The following is a 27876-nucleotide window of genomic DNA, read 5'->3' on the forward strand; positions in this document are numbered from 1 at the left end:
CAGACATTAAATATTAGACGTTAAATGGTTAGCTATTAAGTATAAATGTAAGAAATAATTATATAATACATGGTATTGTAGGAGATGTTAGTGACTGTTGGGGGAATGTAGGAGGGGAAAAGGGACTGAGATGTGATTGAATTGTGTGTAGCCTCCAATTCTTAAGTAGGGTGGTCAAGTTATATCTTCAGAAAAAAATATTTTAGAGTTAAAAGGATAAAGGAATTATGCATACCTGTATTTGGGGGAAGAGCACCGCAGGCAGAGAAAACAACAACATTGCCAAGCTCTGAGGCACAAACATGCCTGGCATGTTAGAGAACAGCAAGGGGACAGGTGCAGCTAGAGCAGATAGGGGAGATAAATAGGAGATGAGATAATGGGGACAGCTCATATAAATATCACCTAACAATAATAACTTCGTCAACTCCAGATAAAATGTTACCTCTTCAGTCTGCATTGTTCTCAGACTCCCTAGAGAAGGACATATCCTTTAATATATGGTAAAAATATATGGTATAATTGGTAAAAGTCTTTACAAATTCTTCCTCACAAGATTGTTAATACTTTTTGGATCTATAACTCAATAAAATGACATAACAGAATAAAACAGAAAAAAATCCCGCCAATGGAAAAAGTTTATAATATTTATTTTCTTGAATTATCTGACACTTAGAAATTTGAATTTAAGAATGTCAATAATAATGTAAGAATTTTTAGTTATCTATAAAACTTCCTACTGAAGCAATGATTCAACTAATTTTATTTTCTTCCAAGAAAGAAAAGTCAGGATAGTTATGTAATCCCTAAAATTACATTGATCTTCCTATAAAAGTTATGAGAAATTTAAGTTTGGTAGCATTTTAATAATGTTCTCTTTTCTTTTCTTAGCAAACTCTTTTGCAAGATTCTGATTTCTTAAACTAAATATTTTGTTAGAACTGGCATTTTAATGCATACTTAAACATTCCCATTCCGATAAAATTTACAGTAAAAATTGTTTCACCTTGGAAATTAAAATTTTCTAATTCTAACTCCCTGAAGATATATATGTCTGTATATCTTCAACATATTTAAGTTGGTATAGTACTTCACATTTATTTCTTTTTTCAGTTATAATTATCTTTGGTATATAAGCATTTAGGAATACAGTTAATGAGAACCATGTATTATCCTGAACATTATTTCTGATGTTCTCATGCTACTGCACTGCAAACATGTATTTGTTTATTTGTCAAGTACTAGAAACAAACATCTCATGTAACTATGACAGAAAAGGAAAGAATGATTTGTGTGAAAATTCACTGTCTCATGAGTTCATTTTCTTTCTACCTTTTCCCCCACCCAGAGCCGAATCCGTAGAATGTGGAATGACACGGTTCGAAAGCAGTCAGAGTCTTCCTTTATTACTGGAGACATAAACAGTTCAGCGTCACTCAACAGAGGTAATTAGAAATAATTTTTCATATTTATTACTTTTCTGATTAAGAAGTTCTTAAATGCATTGCTTTATTTGCAACTTCTGAACCTGTTCCATGTGATAGAAATATTGTAAGAACATAAAACTTGGTTGAGTGTAGCAATGTGTTCCTTATTCATAAGACACTTTAAAAAAAATCCTGAATTTTCCAGAAGTCTTTTCCAAAAGGAAATTAGAAAATAAGAAACTTTTTTTCCTAGTCATCTGCTGCTGCTATAAACGAGCACTGTCAGGCCTCATTGGAAGCAGTGAAAATGGGCAATTATGTGGCTATATAGTCGGCTAAGCATCATAGAGTTCCACATTGTCTTAGGTATAAAGCAATTTCATAGCCTTTGCGGAAGTAAAAGTATACTGTCTAATACATAGTTAAGGCAACCTGTGTACTTGGAAAAAATCACATCTTAATATCTAAAAGACTTATCTGGATAATATTGGATATTTAAAGATTTAGGAGAAAGGATACTTTGGGGTATATTATGATTTTTGTGTATGTGCTTGTGGTTCAGTGCTCCCTGGGCGGCATTTAGATTTTTGAAATGAAGAAATGAAGTTCCCTTAATCTATTGTTTTGTTTGTGGTCGAGTTTTTTCCTTGATCTTATATTCTCTCTCTCTCTCTTTCTCTCTCTCTCTCTTTCTGTGTGTGTATGTGTGGGGATATGATTAGAATTCATTTTGCTGCGGTAAAAATGACCAGATGCAATTTTGTGGAGACCAAGAGGCTACTACAGTCAGCAATGGGAAATATTTAGAATATAGTTTTATCCGGGAAGGAGGCATTTGTATGAATTTAAGTTATTTTTATGATCAATATTATTATTTTTATCCCCAAACTAGAATTATTATTTTGTTTTTAACTCATTTTTGTTAGTTATTTTGTTATATTTTATGCTACTTAGGAAGAAATAATGTAATAATTATAACATATGATTCAGAAACGTTCAGATGCTAGTACTCTCAATTATTTGTACTCAAGTAGGTTACATCTTATTTATATAAAGAAGTTAGGACAGGCAGTGTCAAGATTGAATTTGATGCAGGGATCCATGTTTTAATATAATCTTAATTGAGGTTTATGTGTTGTTTGGGGTAGCAATATAGCAACTATAAACTAGTGATGATTTAAAATTATCTACATCACTTTTTCTTGATTAGTAAGAATAGTGAGTGAGAATATTCCTCCAAATATGAAGAAAATATATTAAAATAAAACAACTACCTCCTAGTATTTTGTTTCATTATTAGTTTGTTTTTATTGGCTAGAACATATTCATGTAGACAATATCTCTCAAGTATTCATCTTTTTCAATTGAGTTTTAATGTTCAGTTTGTGAAAATTTCTTTTAATATGAGTATTCTAACTTTTTGACATTACTTTTAAATCGTAAAGAACAAACTACTTACAAACACCTCCATAACCTAAGATTAATTTGCTTACAGATGACTAATTTTCTGTATTCTTTAAACAATTCCATATATAAGAAAATTTACTGCATGTTCCAAGAAAGAGAATTGTCCTTACCTATAGGATTTATTGATAGAACTATCTTGCATTTAAAGATCCTGGCAGCCATAGAATAACTATTGATTAAACAAAGAATGAGGTAATATGATTTTAATGATGAATTGTTTTTATATTGTTAGGATAAATAAAATACGTAAAATTATTATTTTGTCTAATACTGTTATCTAAATTCATGTAAAGATAATAAGGTATGTAAGTTAAGTAAAAACTGCTATGAATGGATACTATTTATGGGCTTAAAGTTAATCACTATATAACACTACATTTAGTTTCTTCCTTTTTAATTGCTTCTTAAGAATTTAATCAACTTGGAATATAGTGATGTGTGGATAACTGGATCAATTTGAAATATATTTAAAGGAAATAGTATTATTTTATATTGGCTGGTCGTATGTTTAAGTCTGTTTATCAAAATCTCTAGTTTTAAAAGATATTCCATACAGTTATTAAAGGAAGGGTATACAATTTCTTGTGACATTGAATAAGTTACTTTAATGATGACTTTTTATAGAGAATTCAATTGAATTTATCATTTAAAAGCTGCCCAGATAGTGATCATTTCATCAGGATATATATTCTTCCTTTCACTTAGTGACTTTATTGGTGCTAGAAATCATAGTGATCTTCTTCATTTCCTATATTAATTTCTTAGTGCCCCTCAAGTCAGAAGCTCCTAGTTTTATTCTCATCTTGTTTTTTTAATCTTACATGAGTGGACAACTTGAAATTTTGTTTCTTCATATTGTATCTCTGAAGATAGTCTTTAACCTCCTTCTTTAATCTTGTCTTATTTCCCAGGGTCCTATCTTCCCTGCATTCAGGCGTGTGTATCATATTTAGGTAGGTGACATCCAAGATTCATCTTTTCAGATAAATAGTCACCTCAGCAACATAATTATTCACTTCTGTTTATTCAATAGATTATATTCTCTATTACTAAAATAAAAATCTTAGATACTACATCTTTACATCTTCATATATTCTAACTTCCCATTCATTTAGTTTTTTTGTAGATAGTGTTTTCATTTTAAATTCAGACCCCATTTTCCTTTCTTTCTAAGTTAGATATATTAAATCTCTTATTTTTGTCTTTAAGATAGTTCTGACCCTTGAAAACGACAACCTGTTGTCCAAAAATTAGTCCTATTTTTAATTTAGGTTTTCTTTCCTGTTCATTCCACTGGCCAATTCATCAAAAGAGTTTTATTTTATATTTTTGTATGTTTTATCATCTATTCTTACAAACAAGAATCAATCACTATTGTCTTTAGGATCCATTAAGAATAAAGAATACATCATGCAGTGTAGAACTACTTCTCAATGGTATTTATTTTTTTAAACCATCTCAAATATTCTGTTCTTGAATTAGCTTGTTGTATCGTAAGTATGAGATTACCTTTCTAGATTTCCCAGTGTGATAAATTTGATTACTATTGGGATTTTACTCCTTGGAAGCATGTGAAACCTTGGAAGATTTATTGATATAATAATTTTCAATGAGTATATTAATTCCTTTTTATTCTCTTTGGAAGTTTGTTGTTTCATAACTTTATCTTTTTAAAATCTTTCATTAAAATTGTACTTTGAATATCTATAAATATGAAGGTATTTCACAAAATGTTTTCTATACATTTTCAAATATTTTTCTTCAGCCAACTTGTTTTGCACAATGTTACACACTTTGACAAATTCAGAATTCCTTGAGGCCAATACCCTAGCACTATTATCAAGTTAACTTTAGTGATCCAGCTGAATACACAAGTAGAAGGAGCTTTAGAAGAGCTGTAAGGTGATGGTTGATTATAGAGAGTTTCAACAAAGATTAACTCTACGCCAAACCCAAGTTTTCACAAACTTATAGGACTTCAGGATGGTTTATTCATTGGTTCATTTAAATATTTACTGTTTTTCTCATACCTTGAAGGTTTAGTCAGCACTCAATCCCCAGTCTCCTCCCAGGGCTGCTGGAAATCTAATTCAGATCTCTAGTAGCTCCAACTTTCTGGTAGCGGTAAAAATGACTTGTAGCTAGTCTTTTCCACCCATAACTCCTACCAATAATCTCTGCAGGCCAAATCTTAAATTTTGGCTTGTAGCTAGTGGCTTTGCTACCTGCTGAAAGGTGACCCCACCTGTTAGGAGTATGGTTGATACAGAGGGGAAAGATGCTGCTATCAAATAGATATTTGCAAGTAGTTGACCTACTCATTTTAGTTTTGCATAATAGTTCTAAGAATGGACACCTGAGTTTTAATCCAGAGACTTCTGGCAAATTGCTTAACTTCTCAGGGTCTATGCAATAGGTAAATAAATAGTACTCACTTCAGAAGGTCCTTGAGAGGAGTAAATGAATATATTAATATGTAAATTGCTTACAACAGGGCCTGGAACATAGTTATTATTATTTTATTCAGAAGTTCACTTATACTTTCTAAAAAATGAAAACTTGTCCTTGCTAGTGCTCTCAAGTAATCAGATACTAAAATCCATCATTCACTACCGAAGTTTTGTTTTCATTTTTATTTTGCAGAAATAAGTGGGAAGAATGAAGTGGTTAACTGAATGTCAAGTAAAATAAATGATTGTGCTACCCTGGAGCCTAACAAAAAATAAAATAATAAAACTGAATTGTCGCTTCTAAATTAGAAATTAAATACACATTGCATCTGCTTATTTGTATTTCCCACTTTTGATTTATAACCATGTTTTAGCATCAAAGAAAAAAAGGTAATATATTTCTTCTCCCTACCTTAGATAATGACATAAGCAAACACTGCCTTCACTTTTCTTCTAAGCCCTGTCCTGTCTCTTCAGAAGCTTAGAGAACACTATTCCAATTCAGACAGCTCTGCTAAATAACCAATTATGTAGTGGAGCAGGTATGTGGCTCAGACCCGTTTTTAACAAAAGTTTCCTCAGAGCCTGTATTGTCTTTCCCAGGAGGTAGATCACTGAGACAGAAGAAACCTCAAAATAAATCACCTGCCCTCCCATTAATATTCAAGCTTCTAAACATATTTTGCTTTTATGTTTTTAAAGAAAAATTGCAAATGAAAAAAATTTAAGTGGTGTTTTACTGCGATTAGTAATTTATATAAATTAAAGCTACTAGGGCAAAACACTCATACTCATTCACTGTTGTTTATTAATGTCAATAAATATAATTTGGCTTATATGCATAAAATAGGCTGTATTGCCCAAAAGTCTTGCTGTTCTGAAGGATTATAAAATCATTGGTTGTAAATATTAACCAGCTCCTAATATAATCTGACATCTACTTATGAAATTTGCAAAAACAGTTAATAATGTGCCCATGGAACTTGCATTGCTAACAAATCAGAGTAACCTATATAACAAACTATTCTTATTTTGAACAAGCATTATACTGATATGAATGCAAATATAAGTATTCAATGACATAGGTAAATTTTTCTTTTGAGAAATACTGTTATGTCTAGTATGTCTATAATTTTGTTCTTTATATTCTGTGTAAATGAGGCAACAGCGTTCTGTGTGTGTATATATATATGCAAAGGATATATATACACAGAAAAGATATATATATACACACAAAGGATATATATGTACATGTTATCAATAGACACAATCAGAAAAGGAACAATAACATAAAGAAGCCTGTGTTAGGAAAATCAGTTTAATAACACAAAGGCAAAAATAGGCTCAGATTTTTAAAGTGAGATGCTGAGTCAAAGAGATAATTAAACAAGGCTGTTAATATCCAGGTTTTTAACCCAAGGAAGCCAAATAATTTTCAGAGTTAACTCTTCATTCAAGTGGCAAAATGAAATATATGAAATATTAATGTCCAATCAATCCAGGGCAAAGGTCCTTGGCTATAAATTGTTGGCAGGATCTAAAAAAGAAAAATCTTCATATTGCTTACTCAGCAAGTCCTTCTTATGCATTACATTCAACTTTGTCTGTGATATGACTCTTCCAAGTAATCCAGTCTCTCACAGCCAACTAAACAATAATGAACAGTTTGTATTCTTTATTATTATTAACCTAAAGCTCTCATAGATCCTTTTAAAAAGAGAAGTTTGTAAAATTCTATTTAATTTCCTTTTGTTTATTGATTTATTACCTTATTACCTCACATATTATGAGCAGTATTCCTCACCTCTATTATGAATCAAACAAGGTGCAGTGAGCTACCTTGATAAATTCTAAATATAAGTGCTATAGAATATTTCCACTTAGTTCTAAAATATTACTATTTGTTTCATGTAAGTTATTGAGGACATAATTTTTAAAAATTTCTTTTTCTTAGAGCTAAGTGTGAAGATTCCAACTTAGGAGTTGCTGGTGTTCCTTTCTCTGATAGAGCACAATATACCTCTTTATATTTGTTGATAATTTGGTGTTTCTTCTTTAGTATGTGTGTAATCATTTGCATATTGTATTCTGTTCATTATTTATTATCCATTTTCTTTATATCCATGAAGACGCTGAGTTTCTTGGTAGTCAAAGTAACTTGTCCAAGATCACATGACTATTAAAGGCAACATCTAGATTCCAAACAAGGTCTTTCCAACCCCAAAGCCCTATACAGGGTAACAAAAACATTCATTCTTTCCATATAATGACAATTTTTCGTGAAGTTGAAGATTAGAATATATTCATAGTTGTTTGAAGGAAGTATTTCAAAGTGACCTTTATTTTTATCACCTAATATGGGAAATAGATATTCTTAACAGTGAAGTTATTCACATCTTTATTTCTAAAATTCCTTCATGTATTATTCATTTGCTTCCATTTTATTTTATTCTAAGCACAGTTTTTTAGAGTGGATTCTTCCTATCCATGTAAGGAAGAAAAGCTTGAAGAAACTGAATATATGAGGACATAGATTGGCAAACCACATATTACTTTTACAAAACTATTTGATCTAGAATATGTTGAATTATTATACATTATTGCCCAATTGTAGGGCTTAGATTATAAGAAGAATTTCATTGTCATTCTTCTTTCTTGGAAGCTTTCAAAGTATTTTATTTGTAGAATCTTTTTTATTTTAACTTAAAATTTTTATATTTCAGTACAAGGATGAACATTTTGGTGAGGGCAAAGATTATGTTAGAAAACAGGTAAATAGCTTTTCCCTATAATCATATAGTAATAGAAAAGATATAACTTTTCCCAGATCTTTTACTCCTGAATTTGATATTTTTTGAAGCTGTGCCCTTTTCTGTCAGGACAATACAGTAATGCCTGGAATAAGTAGAATATATATTTCAGTTGAAATTGCAGTGATAATATTATTAATTAAACTTTTTATTATTGTATTGCTAATTCTGGTTTTAACAAAAAGTATGATATGCTTTATAATTCAAAATTTTAAAATAAATTAAAACCTGAACTGTGTTTGCCATCTGGAAAAATGTTCCTGCTAATACTGTAAACATAAGGTTGTGATGATATAAATACCGTATATAATATTCAAAGTTAATTCTAGCAGAGTCATCATTGGTTCAAATTATTTTTCTAAGAAATAGGCTGTATTAATTTCTGTCTGCTATTGTGAGGTAAATGGGAGTTAACTCAATTATCTAAAAAATTAAAATGTGAAAGGAAGATATATGTTTAGCAAGGGGAAAAAGGCCTCATTGGAAAAAAAAAAGTACTTAAATTGTAACAACCAATAATTGGGTAGTATTTGATTAAATTAGCTCCTGTTGAATTGCATACAAAGGCTTGTACTTTATATAGCTCAGCTTTATATACTACATGCCATTTAAAAGTTTGTTTATGTGATAGCTTCTCCTATGAATTTTTATAATAATCTTTCTTCATAGTTTGTCATAATAAGGAATGTGGCCACTTTAGAATGTAAGACAAGTCAGCTACCACGTTCATAGAAGGTAATTTACAACCCTGGAAAATCACTGGAGAATTAAGAAAGAGTTGAGAGGATATATAGATTGAAGGAAGATAGTCAATCTTGATTTAGAAAAATAGAAACAGTATGTTTCCTGAATCAGCCCCAGTCTAAATAGAACAGAGCTGACTATGATCATAGTATAAAATAAGCCTTCTGTAACATTATCAAAAATCTCTTTATTCATGGATATCTTATTTGAATTCATGTCTATTTTGTTCAGACACACTGTTTTCAAATATAGGTTCCAATTTAAAAGATCAAATTTTAGTCACGACAGACCTTCTGCATGTAAGATTATATAATTTGCACAATATTAAAAATACACCAATATTGGGCAGTGAGTTATACTACATGTCATATTTTTTTCACTTTGGTAAATTATTTTATCTTTATTAATAATACTTTCATTTGTTCTGTATTTTATTTCAGAACAAATTCACAAGCAATGTGTGAGTAACAGATAAATATAGCTATAGGATTGACTACATACCATTAGCAGACTATCGAATAATCTGATTTAGAGGAAATGAATTGAGTTGCTACTGTGTGAATGACAAAGATAAATATTTTTTGCTAAGTGCCTTTAATTTACTAAAAAGAACTGCAGTTTACTGCTATTTTGCCTGTGGTTAAGGAAAATTGCCCCAGGATTTCCAGACTCAGTATTTTTTGAGTACTATGCAAAAGAGTTCAAAATGTGCAAGTTAAAAGAAGACAGAAATACATGGCTTTGACTGCAAAAGATGAGCTTTAGAGATTAATAAATTACTAATAAGAGTCCCTCACTTCTGCAGACCAACCACTTTCTCTGTTTTGAAGCAGATTCACCAACAATTCTGAGTTTCAATCCTACCATTGTTGGCTTAAGCAGTTGGAAAAACTAAAATCTCTAAAGAGCTTTGGTTTCTAGCTAATTATATGAATAATATCATTGAATATCTAATGACAGTAGTTTTCTCATTTGCAATATGATAGTGTGTTGCGTAATATGGAAAAATACTAAATATAAAACCTTAGAATTTTAAAAATCATAGTTCAGATTTTAGATTAAAGAAGGAGTTTTTTTTAAAAAAATAATAATGATCACAACCTATAAGAAAAAGACAGATAAAGTCATTGTCTCAACATTGAAACAGTACTCACATAAGCCATTGGGAGAAAGTGTAAACAACATATATAAAAAACAAAATGCTAGTGCCCATGTTGTATAAAGAATGTCTACAAATTAATAAATGAAATTCAAACACTCAATAGAAATGTGAGCAAAAGAACAGACAACTCACAAAAAAGAAACCCTTATAGCAAATAAACATATGAAAAATTACCCACCTTTATAGTAATAAGAAATGCAGAGTATAACAGTGATATGAAATATCATTTTATACTCTATCTGATTGGCAAAAATGTCAGTCTGACATTACTAAATCCTAGCAAGAATTTGAGAGAATTAAGTGCACTGTTCTTGGGAAAGTGAATTGTACAAGCACATTTGACAGCACTTTGGCAGTATGTTACTTCAATAAGCTGAAAATGTGCACAAGATATGACCTAGTGATTTGACTTTTAAGTATTTATTGTGGAAAATCTCGTGTCTGAACAAGAAGACACATATGTAGCCAGTTAGTACAAAATAAGAGGAATTGAAGAGGTAACTTCTAGGGTTTCCAACTCTGAATCTTCAGATTTGTATGTTAAAAGAGGCAACACCTCTGAATTCAGACTATGTCATTTTATATTGAACTAACAATAACTTAATCTATACTTTAGAGAAAATGTGTCATTGAAATCCATATTAATGGATTCCCAGTGAATGAATTAGCTATTAAAAGAAGCTGAAGTATCTCCAAACGATTTGAATGAAATTTAATAGGCAGGTTGATTAAAATTTAATAGCAAACTTGTTGGCTATTAAAAGTGCACAGTGTGATAAATCAAGATGTCAGCTCTTCAATTTATGACTTTAGAAAAAAATGATGAAAGAGTTCTTAGCGCTTAATGAAATATTTCTTTTTTGACTCTTTGTAATTTCATTGTTCTAATTAAAACATTAAAATCTAAAATTATGGATTCTATGATTTTAAAACTTATGTAACTTTGAAAGGTATCATGTAGATTCTATTCGTTGTTTCTTTTAATAAGTGACTTGGTATTGATTTATATAGCTATCCCTGTTTTATAAAGTAGCCCAACCAAGTTGAACTAATCATTGTTTGCACCTTCTGTAGATTGTTTATATGTGTTGATATTGTTTTGCTACACCAAAAAGCTAAAAATAGGAAACAAAATACTTAAAATAGGCAATGCCTACTGAATCCGTTCTCTGTAATTCTGAAGCTTCTTCTTTTGTCTATTTACTTTCTTTTTTATTCATTTATTTTATATAATTTAATAGAAGAATATGAAAACAAAGTAATTCAATATTATCAGAAAGTGTATGGAAAGATTAATGAACTCCTACAGGGCTCCTAATAAAATTATGTTGAAACAATTTTTGAGGAAGAGGATCCTAAAAAGTATTTTGAAAATCACAGTTTTAAACATATTTAAATAAAACTACCAGAGGTCATGTGTGACCTTGAATAAATTATAAATACCTCAGCCTGTGATTCTTTATGTATTAAATAATGGTGGTAGATTTGATGATGTTAAAAATCGTATTCAGTTATTAATTTTGAGTTATAACCTTTCTCCATAATGCAATCTTACAGTCAATTAGGTGATATAAATATAAAGTATATTTGGAGTACTTCTAATTTACTTTTTTCAGTTTTCTTGTTTATATTGTATTTTACTCACTAAGGAAAGAAACTTACCTTTTATTCCTTTATACCAGTTTTTTAATTCTTTGTAAAAGAAATAAAAGCCATTGGACTCTTTCATCAGAAGGAAGTGCAGACATGTGAATGTGCACAATTTAGCATACAAACATATACCTAAACCATTTTACATGCAGTGTTAAGGATTTCCCAACTTCATAGATCTCATCTGCCTGTGAAAAGATCCCTTGCTTTATACTGAAGTTATGTTCTAATGCCCTAGAAAATACAACCATTAGAAAAACTTTTTTTTCCTGTTACAAATTAAGTCTCCACTGTGGGGCAAAATTAAGGTCTGAAAACAAAAATAGAGAGACATTACTCAGTAGTGACTATGTTTTATGCAAAACTTTAATTTATATACATTAATGTATATATTAGAAATGACTTTGTAAGAAATGTTGTGTCAAGATAAAAGAGAGAGAAACATGAGGGACCGGACTGGAAGATATTGGAGAAGAAAGAACCATCAGAGTATAACTGTTTTATTAGGATAAAGCAAACAGAACATTTGTCATCTTAAACATTTATAAATACAAGAATTTGAAAATTGAGGCATCTTGCTATATGACTATTGATGAATGGTTGTATTCAGTTGGTTCATTAGATCACCAAAGTTTTGAATTTTAAAACTTTGGCCATTCAATATGATCAAACCAGAATGTAAGTGCATTTAAAAAAAGAAATAAAGTCTGAGGTCAGAGTAGAGTGGCAATTCAAGTTATTTTAAGATCTTTTCAGTATGCTTTTGTTAGCCTGCTGTCAAGAAGAAGCGTTGTTTGAATTATGTTTCTGAATGATAGATTCAAGTGAGATCCAACTGTCATCCTTTTTCAGATGTGTTTTTTACTTTACAGTTTCAAAGCACATCATTCAGCCTTAGATTTCCAGTCCTCGGTTACACTGAACCAGCCCAGACAGTGCTGTCATTCAGGGCCTCCCAATGTCAAAACACCTATTCTATTTTCATAAGAAAGAAAAAAAACACAGTTTTGTGTTAAAACTATACATTTGAGAAGAGTGTGACTCATTGTTTCATTCAAAATTCACTCATTCACAATTTTTGTATCAGTCTAGATCTTCAGGTATAAATGAAATAAAAAAAAGAAGAGGACCCTTCTTAAAATGACTATGATTTTAACTGAGTCTATTTCAGTGGCTTTAGGATCTTTCTTCTAAATATGTGTTAAAGGAACTTCCCCAAGTTTTTCAATATAGAATACGAAAATCATTTTTGCTTTGTATCTCACTTTCATCAGAAATAAAAATTTTGTGCTGAGCCTTCTATTGAAAACCATGGTAATGATTCACATATATTGTTTCCCTTTATTGTTTATTTATTGAGACAGGGTCTTGCTTTGTCGCCCAGGCTGGAATGCAGTGGTGTGATCTCAGCTAACTGCAACGTCTGCCTTCCAGGCTTAGGAGATCCTCCTGCCTCAGCCTCCTGAGTAGCTGGTACTATAGGCATGCTCCGCCATGCCTGGCCAATTTTTTTGTATTTTCAGTAGAGACGGGATTTCACCATGCTGGCCAGGCTGATATTGAGCTCCTGACCTCAAGTAATCCACCCACCTCAGCCTCCCAAAGTGTTGTGTTACAGGCATGGGACACTATATCATGCTTGATACACATATATTATAATTCGATCTTAAATAATCTTCCATGGCTTTATTAGAGGGCTAATTCTTGTTTCTGATAGCAATTAAGCAAGTATGACTAGACCGTAGCCAGGAGTTTGTGAGTTAAATGATTAAGGAACTGTCATTTTCACATAGCCACTTTATTTTTAACCCAAATTTGAGCTTTTTACTTTGAGTCATGGCAGGTAGTGAGTTGTTTTTTTGTTTTGTTTTGTTTTGTTTTCTATTGTTATCCACAGTTGGTATTCAGGTAGCCTCTTGTATTTCCAAATAACATATGATTGTTTATTTCTGCTTTTAAAGTTTAGATAGTAGAGTACCTGGTATAGGATTAGAAGGAAATAAATTACATTAGGAACTGGACAATTGACACTATTAAACAATTTACTAAAATTATAAAACAACTCATAATGGATAAATTTGATTTAGTTTTTTATTTTCAAGATGTCGTCAATTTCACGTAAGTTTTTTCATTAATTAAACAAATTTTTTTTGAGTTCTAGGGACTATTTAGATACTTGATGTAGAGCAGTGAAAACCCCTGTATATTGCTTTTCCATGGTACCTCTCCATTCTAGGAAAAATTAGCACATGAGCATTCTTTTCTCATATGTAATATTATAACTATCTCGTCCTCCCTGAGCCCCCAAAATTCACCATCGTATGTATGTCTTCAAACTGACTAACGAGTAAGCCCAACTTTTCAGCTGAGAAACAGTGGCAGATGGTCTGTAAACACTGAACTTCTTGGAAGTCTTCAACAGTTTCACAGCTATTAGAAGGGAAGTTTACAAATCAGAAGCTGGCTGGAAGGAAGAGGAAGAGACAGGGTAGACAGAATCCTGGAAGACAGTATTAGAATTAAAAATGACCTAAGTCAATTGAGGAGACAGCCAAAAGCAAACATAATAGACTTCAGCAAAGGCAAGAGAAATGCAGTGCAGCTACAGAGAAAAGACAAAAGTAACTTTGCACATAAAAGGGGGAGGAAGACAGCTTCTGTGCAAGTTTTTAGTTAAAAGATCTAGGCATTGGCAGAAAGCTAGGCTTTGTTTTCAACACAGTGCTACTATTCAGAAGTACAATTGAAATGCTTACTTAGTGAGTGTGGACTGTAGTAACTATAGGATAGTACCTTCCAGAAAAATTGTACTTGCTTGGTAGAGCGATAGGAAGCATGTCCTCTCGAGGTCACTCCGAGTCCTAAATAGTCATGGAAAAATATTTAATTCTTTTTTTTTTTTTTTTTTGAGGCGGAGTCTCGCTCTGTCGCCCGGACTGGAGTGCAGTGGCCGGATCTCAGCTCACTGCAAGCTCCGCCTCCCGGGTTTACCATTCTCCTGCCTCAGCCTCCGGAGTAGCTGGGACTACAGGCGCCCACCACCTCACCCGGCTACTTTTTGTATTTTTAGTAGAGACGGGGTTTCACCGTGTTAGCCAGGATGGTCTCGATCTCCTGACCTCGTGATCCGCCCGTCTCGGCCTCCCAAAGTGCTGGGATTACAGGCTTGAGCCACCGCGCCCGGCCTTTTTTGACTCTGTCGCTGGAGCTGGAGTGCAGTGGCCGGCTCTCAGCTCACTGCAAGCTCCGCCTCCCGGTTCCCGCCATTCTCCTGCCTCAGCCTCCGTAGTAGCTGGGACTACAGGCGCCCGCCACCTCGCCTGGCTAGATTTTTGTATTTTTTAGTAGAGACGGGGTTTCACGGTGTTAGCCAAGATGGTCTCCAACTCCTGACCTCGTGATCCGCCCGTCTCAGCCTCCCAAAGTGCTGGGATTACAGGCTGGAGCCACCGCGCCCGGCCTAAAGTAAATTCTTACATTAGTTGAATCAAATGAGGAAAAAGTGTTTGATTACTCAGACATATCCCTTACTCTTTCATACTAACAAACCCACAGAGCTTGTCTGTGTCTTTATACACTTTGAAAAACACTAATCATCAAATTCCATTTCTTTCTTTTTTGTTTCTGTTGCTGAAGACCTCATCTGAATTATAACTCTCCATTTGCAGAGTTAATTTCAGAAACAATAATTACATTGATTTCAAATGGTGCATAAGGCATGAGAGTGAGTGCTAGACAATAAAGAAGCAAGTGATTTTTAAGTAGCGATTATTTTCTTTTGTCAGGAAAAGGTCCTTAATAACAAGGGTAAAGAGGAACATACATTTTCCTTAATACTTTTATGTTGTTTTTTGTAAGTCTTTATATGGTTTCAGTGTAACCAGCAGATAGGTCTCCAGTTATGACTGTGTGACATTCATTATGGCTACAGATCAATAACTGATTCCGGATTACATTGAGATGTGAAGAAGCAACCTACCAAAGCCACATGGCTGAGACTAAATATTGTTCCATGTAGCCACCATTGTGTCATAACACTTAGCTATACAGTATTTCTGCCATTGTTGCTGGATTTTCCAGCTTTGCAGAAATGATGGAAAAATAAAATGAACTTTAAAACTAACTGTCTTCTCAGATTAATAGTTTCACTGATCAAAGTAGTTTTAAAATCATTCAAAATTAGAAAACACTTACAAAAACTGACAAGCTTATGCCAGGATAGATATAACCACATAGAATATTTTTAAAATCTTTGATAGTTTCATTAGAATTCCAATATAAAACTCCTCTTTCTTTGTATGATTAATCCTTTTTTGTTCTTGTATTCTTGGCTTTTCAATAAAGTGAATGATAAACACAGAAACCAGAAAGTTGAGTCATCCGCTTCTTGCTTGGGTTTGATTCTTCCCAAATCAATTGTTCCTTGTTCAAAAGTGCATTTTTCTTTTTTTCAATTGTCTTCTTTTAGATCAACATAGAAAAAATATATATGTATTTAAGACAAAGAAATATTTTACTTTTGGAGCTATATGAAGCAAGGAAGAAGAGTGGCGTGCAATCTCCCTACCTTATTATTTGTTTTCCAATTAGTTCAAATTAGATAATGTATAGCAATGAAGGGAAATGTGGAGAGATGCAACTGCAAGCCTTAGCCATAAAAATCTTGCCCTTATCTTTGAGGGAGTATAAAGAATTTTGGCAATTATATGTTTTTTAAGATTTTTACACTAGTTCATTTTAACTTATACCTTTCATTTTCTATTTAAATGCTTATTTAGGGTGATTTTAGAAATTATTGTATTAGAAAACTAATTTTACTTTTTTACTTGAAAAAGATCCAGAATAATAAATATAAGATGGGAAGTACAATTTACAGATAATTTGGTTTTCTAATATGCTATGCAGACTAAATCCTGTTATTCATCTTAAATTTGCAGAACATCAACAATATAAATGTTCAAGATGTACGATTTTTCAATTTTTTGTCTGAAAGGCACTATGACGAACTCCTTTTTTCTCATAAAATACCATATATTTAATTCATTAATGGAAAATAATGCCCTTATAGGCCCATTACACAATAGATTGCAAATCTGCCGTTGCACTATGTAAGAACATTTAGATATATATGTTTTACATCTTCAGAAAGCAAATATTGAACACTTAGAAAGTGAAAAATTCGGTGACAGTTCTACGCTAATTATTTGCAAGAAATACAGGATGCAAACACATGAGTTATTTCCTGAATGAACTGATGCCTTCCAACTCTACAGATCTGACAAAGGATAGTGTTCTTTAAATCAAGAGATGTTCATTTTTTTCAATGTCGAGGTTAAGACATTTGTTACTTGACTTATAATTTACTCTGACAAAGAGTTATAATTTAGAAAAGATGGAAAATACTACTACCCACACTTCCCTTCTCATTTTTAACATTTTTTAGGAGTGACTTTTTTGTTGTTGTTTCATTAATTTAATATGGATTGCTAAAGTGCTGGGATTACAGGTGTGAGCCACTGTGCCCGGCCTAGATTACTTTTTATTTTGAGATAATTGTAGATTCACATGCTGTTGTAGGAAATAATACTGAGAGATATTGTATCACTTACCCAGTTTCCCTCATATCTTGTGAAACTATACTGCAATATCACCCCAGAATATTAATATTGATACAATCTACCACTCTTGTTCAGATTTCTTTAGTTTAACCTGTAGTTAATTGTATGTATGTGTTTAGTTCTATGCAATTTTACCCACAAAGTAAGTTCATATTTACACCATCATAGTGAAGATACAGAGTAGATAATTTTGTGACCACAAGGATGCTTCATGCTGCCCTTTCATGACAATACTCACTTACTTCCATCCTCTATCTTTAACCCCTGGCAACCACTTATCTGTTCTCCATTTCTATAATTTCGTCATTTCAAGAACGTTACATGTATAAATGAAATTAAACAGTATGTAAATTTTGGGGATTGACTTTTCTTACTCAGTATAATTCTCTAAAGATTTATCCAAGTTTTTATGTGTATCAATAGTTTGTTCCTTTTGGTTGTTGACTAGTATTTCATGGTATGGGAATACTACAGATTGTTTGACCACTCACCAGTTGAAGGAAATTTGGGTTGTTTCCAGTTTGGAGCTACTACAAATAAAGTTGCAATGAGCATTCATGTACAGGTTTTTGTGTGAATGTAAATTTCCATTTCTCTGGGATAAATGTTCAAGAATGCAGTTGCTGGGTGTCATAATAATTGCACAAGTAGTTTTATAAGAAACTGCCAAATTGTTTTCCAGAATGGCTGTGTTATTTTACATTCCCACCAATGATGTCCAAATAATCATTTCTCTGCATTCTTGCCATCGTTTAGTATTTTTCATCATTTTTATTTTAGATATGTAGTAATGTCTCATTGTGGTTTTAACCTGTATTTCTTTAAGGCCAATAACAATTTGTTTCATAAGATTATTTGCCACTTGTGTATCCTCTTCCACGAAATATCTGTTTATGCTTTTGAACCATTTTCTAATTGGAGTGTTTGTTGTTGCTATTAGTTTTTTTTTTAATGTTGACTTTTGAGACTTCTTTCTGCATGCTCGATACTAGTTCTTTTTTGGATTAAAAATATTTGTAAATTTGTTTTACAAATCTGTCTCCCGGCCTATAGCTTGTGTTTTCATCCTCTAATACATATATTTAAATTAACATATACTTGTCAGTTCAACATGACTATTCCCGTGCAATTTGTATTTTCCTTTCCTTTGTGACTTTTTCTTTCTTTCTCATCTAACACAAATACACAATTCTGTCTATTATTTTCATAAATGTCCTAAGTGTATTAATAAAACTTCTCCTCTGATCTTTGCTTCTTGGTTAAATGGCTTTGGAGGATGGTGTTAGAAACTAAGAACAAAAAGTATTCACAAAAGGGTGAAAGAATTTAATATTGTTTCATTGCTATCAAATTCCAAACAACCAGTTGGAAAATGGAAAATGGAGTTATATATATGTATATTGCTTGACATTGTAAAGTTAATAATTTACTTAAAATATTTAAAAATAGCATCTCTATGATTTTTTATCAGATTTGTAAGATCACCAAATTAGTATGCTTACCATGGTGTACTAATGAGTGATTATATTTTGTTTTATTTCATCTTAAATGATTCCTCTTCATGGAATTTCAGAAATGTCAAATTCTGTTGTGTCAACAACTGCTCACCAAATGAGTATTTTATCATAGATGTTGCCTTTTACCCTTTTTTATTTTCATTGGAAACAACCCCGTGGTTTCTGCGAATGAGGGAATGTTTTAATTTTTGCTTTTCTTTTTGTGTTTTAAACTTTTTTGACTTTTGTTTTGTGTTTTGTGTTTTGTTTGTATGAATGATTAGATTTTGCTTTTTTTCATTTTCATTTTAATTGTTAGCAAGCATGGAAATATATTCTAATATACACCTTGGGAAAAGGAAAACCTTAAATGTAACTTAATCAACATTGTAAATCATTTTCTTTCTTTTCCATTGACTCAGATATGTGCATTGTTGGAAATGTGTGCTCTAAGTGGCATATTTTTTTAGTCTAGCTAGCTGCCTGCCTGTAATCAGGACTATATCAATTGTTGTCATTCTAAATGTTTTCTTTCTTTTTTTCAAACACATTTGCCTGATTGACCTTTTTATTTTTTTTTTTCTCTGTCTTTCTATGGGGCTGCTCCAGGAGCCATGGCTAATCATCTTATAAGCAATGCTCTGCTTCGTCCGCATGGTACTAACAATCCCTATAATACATTGCTTGGGGAACCGGCGGTCTGTAACAACCCTTCTGTCAGCATGTACAACGCACAAGGTGTGCTGGAGTTTATCTTAAGTTTTTCAAGTGAGAGTCCCATTTTATGTAGCTTTTAAGGGCACATTCTATATTTCTTTGTTTTGGAAGCAGACATGCAGACTCTTTTCGCATTCCACCCTTCTTAGTACTTGTATTTTCCATTTTCCTTAGGTTTTCCTTAGTAAGAAATGGATTCCTTCTGATAAACAAATGCCTGCTTCATCAATACGTGTTTGTTTCTCCATAATGTTATAAATTGTATTGTGATTTGTCAGTACTTGTTGTTCATTTGTTTTTATATTAAATATCTATGTATTTATTTTGAGAAATGAGATATTTTCTTAAGGTAAGTAACATAAAAGAAGACTTGATTCAGTAGTCTTAATATTACAAGATCAAGAAAATAAATCTTACTTTGTTATACCATAAAGTACACTCTGAGCACAAACCATTAGTACTGATGAAAGCATTTAAATCAACTCTGGGGAGAATTACATTGAACTAAGCAGTGGAGGATAAAAACAGTATACTGGGCAGTAGCAGCTTGGGTTCTGCCTTAGCTCTGCCATTGCCAGTAAGAGCTGGCTCAGGCAGATCATAAAATTGCTTTTTCTTCTGCAGCTACATGTTAAAAGCAAGGCTTTTGAGTATGGTTCCTCTGTACATGCTTCAGCTTGAAAGTGACCCAAAAATTAATTGTATTTCAGAAAAAAAAAAACAGAAAACCATAAATCTCTTTGAAACCACTTACAATATAAGCATTCGGACATGGTTTTATCTTTCCTGAGTATAAAAATGTGTTAGGGACACAGAAGGCTTAAAATATATGATATGTAAAGAGACCACAAGAGAAAATTATTCAAATAAAAGTTTTTTTAAAAGTCCTAGTCAGTGATCCACTTACTTGAAATTATATTTGAAAGAAAATTCACAATTACAAAGAGACTTCCATGATTCTTTCAAGTTGAATGTGACTGGCAGTATTTAAATTTTTCTAGGCAATTTTAAATAACATTTCTACTATCTTCTGTGGAAATCTTTGTTGCTGTTGTTAATTTTTCCTTAGTCACAGGTAAAAGATTAGTGGTGTGAGTGTGTGCAACTTAGTGTGAATGTGCCATTGCAGAAAAGGATATATTTGTTAAAATAAGGCCATTGTGTGTCTAAAACCATCTGAGCTTCCTCAGGAGGCATCTTGCCATATACAAAGGATGATTTTACATTATTTCAGAAACACCAAAGTCAATAATCAAAAGTGACTGCAGGAATATAGGCAAGTCATTTGTCGATACAATGAAATAATTCAGCTCACTTTCAATTTCAAATTTCTTAAAGGGTGCATGTCTTTAGAATTAGAAAGCATAGAGCTCATCAAATTCTCTTTACATCATTGCTGACATTCTGTCAGCTTGTGCTTAAGTATTTCCTCTAATGGGGCCCATCCTACCTCAGAATCTCATATATTCTATTGTTGAAACACTCCATTTGTTATGTATATTTTTTTCCTTCCTCTAAGCTGAAATTTGTCTCTGGCCTCTAGAACGAAGAAGAGCAAAGCATTCTTCTGTTGTCTATGGCAATCCTTTAAATACTTGGAAACAGCTATCCTGTCTTCCTTTAAGTCTTCCATTTCTGTAATGAATCAGAACCATCAATATGAGACAGTTTCTGGGTCTTTCTTCTTGGTTACCCCACATAAAGTGTCTCTTGATATCTCAATGTCCCTATTTCATTGTAGCACTCAATGAATTGTACATTACACAATGCATCAGATGTAGTTTGGCAGGACAATTTAGTAGACCCTATAAAGGCTTGTTTTATTTTGCTTTTTTCTTTATTTTCCTTAGGACAAGTGGCAGGTTAATTGTGTCATTATAAACATATTAATATGTGCTGACATATTAGTAAATTTTGAATGATGTTAAATGAAGATTTTCACCCTATCTGGAAATTAAATGTATTCTACATTTATTCACCTTACATAGAAGAGTCATAGGTAATTATTTCAAAACAAGTAATAAATTTGGACCACATTTTGTTTAACTTTTTTGCTAATTCAGATATAATTTCTAATTTCTTATATAATGAAAAAGTAACACTGATTAATCTGCATGTTTTTCCTAATTCAACATCTGCCTTCTTGTCTTACTTTATTTTTACTGGTATCTTAAAGTATGAGATTTTTCCAAGGATGGAATAGTTCCATAAAAACTATCAAACTGCAATTCTCACAATGTAAGAATTTTGAATAATACTGTATTGATACAAACTTTTATTCTTGGGATCTATGACTGGTTATTGCTACTGAGATTATCAATAAATACACAAAGGATTCTTCTGAATGAATATGTCCTTTATTCCGGTAAATTCAATAACTTTACTGACTTTTTTTTAAAAAAAAAACAAAGTAAATAACTTTATTAATGTTTTCCAGAGTCAGAAGTTGAATTGTACACTATATAATGTTTTAATATTTTTTAAGATGTTAAGAAACTATGGTAGTGCTTAAAATAATTTTTTTTTACCACTGACCAAAAATAAATCTTGGTGATTGTCATATTGCTACTAATCTTATGCTTTCAGATGAATGCACTTATATTCTTACTGGCAAGGTGAAATCTTACATGAAATATAGGTGGCTCGGTATGTACTGGAGTGGTTTATATTGAATTACCACTTGGTTCTATTCTGTGGGTCCTCTGGTTCAGTTGCACCAATGCTATCCAAGCATAGAGGCATTCTGATTTAAAGTATCTATTCTTGGTTGTAACACCATTTATTTAAAATATGTAAAGATGTGTTTATTGTGTCACTGAAGCATACAGAATTAGAAATGAAGATGAATAATATACTTTTATTACACTGAATTCAGAGTCTATCTGGAAATATTTTGAATTTCATGCAGAGTACTTCTGGACCATTATCTTCTTGTCAGTATTAGGAATTTAATTTTTGTAAAGATAAATCTCATTACACAAAAACCTGTCAACAAAACATAATTTAGAGAGGAAGTCATGATTTTACTAAAATAATTTACATTTTAAAGTAATTTAATTCAATTCTAAAACTTTAAAGAAACATAGTCCTAGAATGGAATATAGTGAAGAATATATTACAGTTGGTAAGAATACAAGATCATTTTAGAATGTATATAAATAGATTTTCTGTGATAGTATTCAAAGCCTAAGGCAGATGTGAAGTGAAGGAGATTGAAACAGACAGAATTGGAAGAAGTCTGGAAGACTTTTTTCTGATCCCAGTTCTGCCACATTAGCAGGGTGTGGTGTTAGATAAAGGCTCAGCCCCTCTGGGCTGCAGTCTCCTCTTCTCTGAAAAGTGGGAATTGAACTTCAGTGATCTCTCATGTGTTTTCCAGTTCTAAAATGCTTTCATTTAAGGAATGAGCCATAATGAGCCTCCAAGCATTTACATCTCTTGATATACTGGCTTGGCCCTTCCTTTCAAATTCTTATTCTTAAACTCTTTTGAAATTTTACAAGAGATTTCCTTTGCATTTTGAAATGTTGTTGATCTTTTTGCTGAGAAGCAAATCAGTCTTTAAAGTACCAAAACTGTCTCTTTAAACTATCATTAAATTATAATAAGATAGAACCCTTTGCAATGATCTGGCCTGGTGAATTTGCTGGGTTTTTTTTTATGATACTTTAGTCTTTTTGTAGACAAAATCAGCAAGAACAACTCTGTTAACCTGGTTAAGAGGTTTTTTCCCTTAAAAAAATAATTTGGACAGGATTGTTGTTTAAAGGATCAACTCTCAAAATGTTTGATTGCATACAATTGTGCAACAATCCAGAAGAAAACCTAATATTGTTGGTTGCGTTTTTCCCCTCTCACATTTCCTGTATTCAGAATAATAAATACGTTTAATCTTTTTTCCTCCATAGTTACACAACCTTTGAATATGAGTTCCAAAAATGTCAGTGTTCATCAGTTTTTATTTAAAACTGATAAAAAAATTCATATATATATAATAGGGAAATAACTTTTGTGCAGGAAAAGAGAAGATACAGAAGGCGGGAAAAAATGAGCACAATTATGAAAGTCTTCAACTCTGGTTTCTCTGTGTATAAAAGCTTCAGATTTTATTTATACTTTTACTGAAAAAATTTAAAATTAAATAACATTCCTTGAAGCAGGTATACTCTAACATACACACACATATGTGACTTTGAAATATATTGGTGAAAATAAGTCATGGTCTGCCCTCAAATTTTTACTCTCTTTGGTTTATGTGATAATCTTAAGTGTGTATTTGTTTGAAATTTACAAACGGTGGAAACACTTTTTAAAAGACTCATTATATTAGCATGTGTTAAGGGGGATTTCTTATTTTCTGACTAACATTTCAGTATTTTTAATTATGATAAATCATGTAACCCAGACTCATGAATTTTGGGGCAGTGGAAATTATTTCCTTTGACTCTTTTTTCTGCATATCATCAATTTGCTTTTTACTCATGTTTCTTCTACTGTCGCTGTAAGCTTACTTGTTGTTTTTTCTTTCCTTTTCTTCATGCTGTCGTTTAGAGCCCTACAGAGAGACAAGTATGGGAGTAAAGCTAAACATTGCATATCAAATGTAATTTTTTTTAGTTCACTTTTATTGCATCACATATAGATGATGTAGTTATTAAAAACAGTTCATCTCACAATTTAAAAACTAAAAAGCCTATGAATCAACTTATATAAATATATGTTAATAGAGATTAGACGCTTTTGTTGTCTGATTCTTTTATTGTCACATAATCAACATAGTTGTTAAGTTTCATGTAATGTTTGTGTGAGTTAAATTGTTTTTAAATTAAGCATTTATTTTTGCTAAGTAATTCATAAACTTTTAATTTTTATTAGTACATTCCATCATAAAAATGTGTCACGTGCAACATATCCACTTTATTTTACTATGGCTGTTTCAGCCCTTACCTAATGCATTGATAAACTGAAATAATAAACACATGTTTCAATGCATCAGCCATCCAGCCATAGCCATCAAGCATACCATAGCAGCTTCTGCAAAAGCTATCACCCATCACATACAGCCCTTTAAGAAGCATTTACTTTTATTTTTTCTTAACATTGTGGATTTGTCTACAAGATATAAAATGAAAATAAATTGCTTCATCCTATGTCTGTGAAGGCTGCTTATTAATATAATTTATGCATTGCTAATTTTGAAAACTGTCCTGGCTGAATACACAGTATGCATCAGGAGTCCAAATAAAAATTGACATATTTGAAACACATAATTTAAACCAGTAATGAAACTAGTTGAGTTTTGATAAATAACTGCATCACAGATACAGAATGAATGCTATATTTTCACAAGTTACCAATATATTAAGAAGTTTAATAGAATTCTCCAGTTAATTTTTCCATAAATAAACACCCTTTCTTATTTACCAGTATTGGTTAAATGTGTTTTTTCATTTTGTGGTTGCATTTGAAGTGATTTATGAAACTACTATAGATTCTCGGATTTCTGTTCGTTCAAGGGAAGGCAAAAACCTTGAAGAAATATGTGGTCAGATTTATTTCACTGCAGTTGTTTCTCACCAGAATAAAATGTTTATCCTCTTTTAAACACAAACTTTAACATCCACACAAATCCATCATTCATTACATAATGGTAACGTTAATACTGACACAATGTTTTTAGGCACCAGATACCTGTGTCTTTACACATTCTTTTGTAGTATTACCTAATGACCCTAAAAAAATCTCTGATGGGATAGTATACAATAGCATAGTATACAATAACAGCCAAAGTCCTTATAACAGAAAAAAAAAATTGGAAAGTAAATCCAAATACTTTTGTTTTGAAAATTCCTAGGTGTCAATTCTTTTGATGTGCCATTTATCTGACTAAACATTACTTCATGACCTCATCATTCTGACAAATTTAACATAATCCTTTTGTGGTTTTCTATGTAGGGATTATTTTTAATCTTACAAAATTAAGTATCAATTTATTAGATACTGCTTGTTGCTTTTACTTTTGACCAGTATATTCAAAGTACCACACATGAATTATGTTAATATTATACCTATTTTGATGTTAAGACAATATGTAAAATTAAAGGTAATGAATTATTTAACTGACTTTGATGTGTATAAATTGAAAGCTATGAATGACTACACCAAAATTTTGTGTTATTTTGTCAAGTTATAACCAAATATACTTCAAATAATGTCAGCCAATGTTTGTGTGACAATTGCAAATTGATAATTTATAGGTTTTTTAAAATTCTTTTAAAGATCTACTTTAAATATGATTTTCCCATTTATATGATTTCAATCACTGGTCCAATTATACACATATATGGATTTAATAATATTTTAGATTTCCTTCCAAACATTTTATGCTTAAGTAAATGCTAGCAATTTATACATATTTCATAGTCGATGAATGTTTTTGCTTCTGTGTTTGTGTGTGTGTTCTATGACTTGTTGGATATAAATGTCATAGTATCTTGTAATCTTTTTCAGAGGGGCTTCTGAACAATGCCAGGGATACAAGTGTCATGGATACTCTACCACTGAATGGTAACCATGGCAATAGTTACAGCATTGCCAGCGGCGAATACCTGAGCAACTGTGTGCAAATCATAGACCGTGGCTATAACCATAACGAGACCGCCTTAGAGAAAAAGATTCTGAAGGAACTCACTTCCAACTATATCCCTTCTTACCTGAACAACCACGAGCGCTCCAGCGAACAGAACAGGAATCTGATGAACAAGCTGGTGAATAACCTTGGCAGTGGAAGGGAAGAAGATGCCATTGTCCTGGATGATGCCACCTCGTTTAACCACGAGGAGAGTTTGGGCCTGGAACTCATTCATGAGGAATCTGATGCTCCTTTGCTGCCCCCAAGAGTATACTCCACCGAGAACCACCAGCCACACCATTATACCAGAAGGCGGATCCCCCAAGACCACAGTGAGAGCTTTTTCCCTTTGCTAACCAACGAGCACACAGAAGATCTCCAGTCACCCCATAGAGACTCTCTCTATACCAGCATGCCGACACTGGCTGGTGTGGCCGCCACAGAGAGTGTTACCACCAGCACCCAGACCGAACCCCCACCGGCCAAATGTGGTGATGCCGAAGATGTTTACTACAAAAGCATGCCAAACCTAGGCTCCAGAAACCACGTCCATCAGCTGCATACTTACTACCAGCTAGGTCGCGGCAGCAGTGATGGATTTATAGTTCCTCCAAACAAAGATGGGACCCCTCCCGAGGGAAGTTCAAAAGGACCTGCTCATTTGGTCACTAGTCTATAGAAGATGAAGATGAGACAGAAATTGAAACCAACAAAACTGCTAACATCTTGTTGACTGTTGAGTTGATATAAGCAGTGGTAATAATGTGTGTACTCCTAAATCTTTATGCTGTCCTCAAAAGAAAAACACAAACTCTCAGACTTTTTTTTTTTTTTTTAATGGGATTTTTAGGTCAGCCCAAGGGAGAAAGATAACTGCTAAAATTCTCCTGTACCCCATCCTTTCTTGTCCTTTCCCCTTCAGATGGAGACTTCATTATGTTAATGAACAAGATATGAAGAAAATGGCACTCATTGTGGCCTTGTTGAATTATGTTGTGTATGTTTTAACATCTCTGATGCTCTGTTACTAAAATTACAAGGACCTGCTTTTTAAAAGGCCAGAACAGTTGTCTGAAATTAGTAACAATGCTGCATCTAGATTGGAGTGCTGCACAAGCAAACATAAAAGCAAAGCAAAACTGAATCACATAGGGTTTTCGGTCACTCACAACCTGAATTCACCACAACTGCAATAGCTGTGGAAAACAAAATAAAACAACAAAATTAATAATGAAATGGAGGGGAATTCTAGAATTATATGCTAAATGCATATTTTATGATTTGCTGTATTAACTGATGATAAAACTAATGGCAGAAAAAAGTTGAACAATTTCTATGTAATGTACAGATACTAGCATTGCACATATAGTCTGCTTTCTGTTCCTCCAGAATTTGAGTCCTGTTAATGTAGTAGAAAAAAAAATTTTCTTTTTCTTTTGTGCTGGTCTTGCAAGTTTGTCTACTAGTAAGAGAGCAAAGTTTCCTTCCTTTCTTCTCTTTCTTCATTTTCTTTCTTTTTTTCTTTTTTGCCTTTTTTTTCCTTTAAAATTTCGCCTGGCAAAAAATAAATAAATGAAACTATCACTTTATAAGAATCATTTTCTAGTAATGCAAACAAATTATTTTTTACAAAAAAATAAAATAAATAAAATTAGACTTCCTTCCCTCACTATATATCTTTATGCAGTCAGAATATTTCCAACA

At 32.2% G+C, this 27876-nt stretch overlaps 1 protein-coding gene across 1 annotated transcript in view; it reads left to right on the forward strand.

Moving 5' to 3' along the window:
* Positions 1-27800, forward strand: part of ADGRL3 (adhesion G protein-coupled receptor L3) — an 890906-nt gene extending 863106 nt beyond the window's left edge. Inside the window, exons 25-26 of the mRNA XM_011949310.1 lie at positions 1349-1445; positions 26052-27800. Of these exons, the coding sequence (XP_011804700.1) occupies positions 1349-1445; positions 26052-26851 (897 nt within the window). The 3' untranslated portion in view covers positions 26852-27800. The remainder of the gene's footprint in view (positions 1-1348; positions 1446-26051) is intronic.
* Positions 27801-27876: the final 76 nt, after the last annotated feature.

This window comes from Colobus angolensis, unplaced genomic scaffold (genome assembly GCF_000951035.1).
Source record: "Colobus angolensis palliatus isolate OR3802 unplaced genomic scaffold, Cang.pa_1.0 Scaffold297, whole genome shotgun sequence".
NCBI lineage: Eukaryota > Metazoa > Chordata > Mammalia > Primates > Cercopithecidae > Colobus > Colobus angolensis.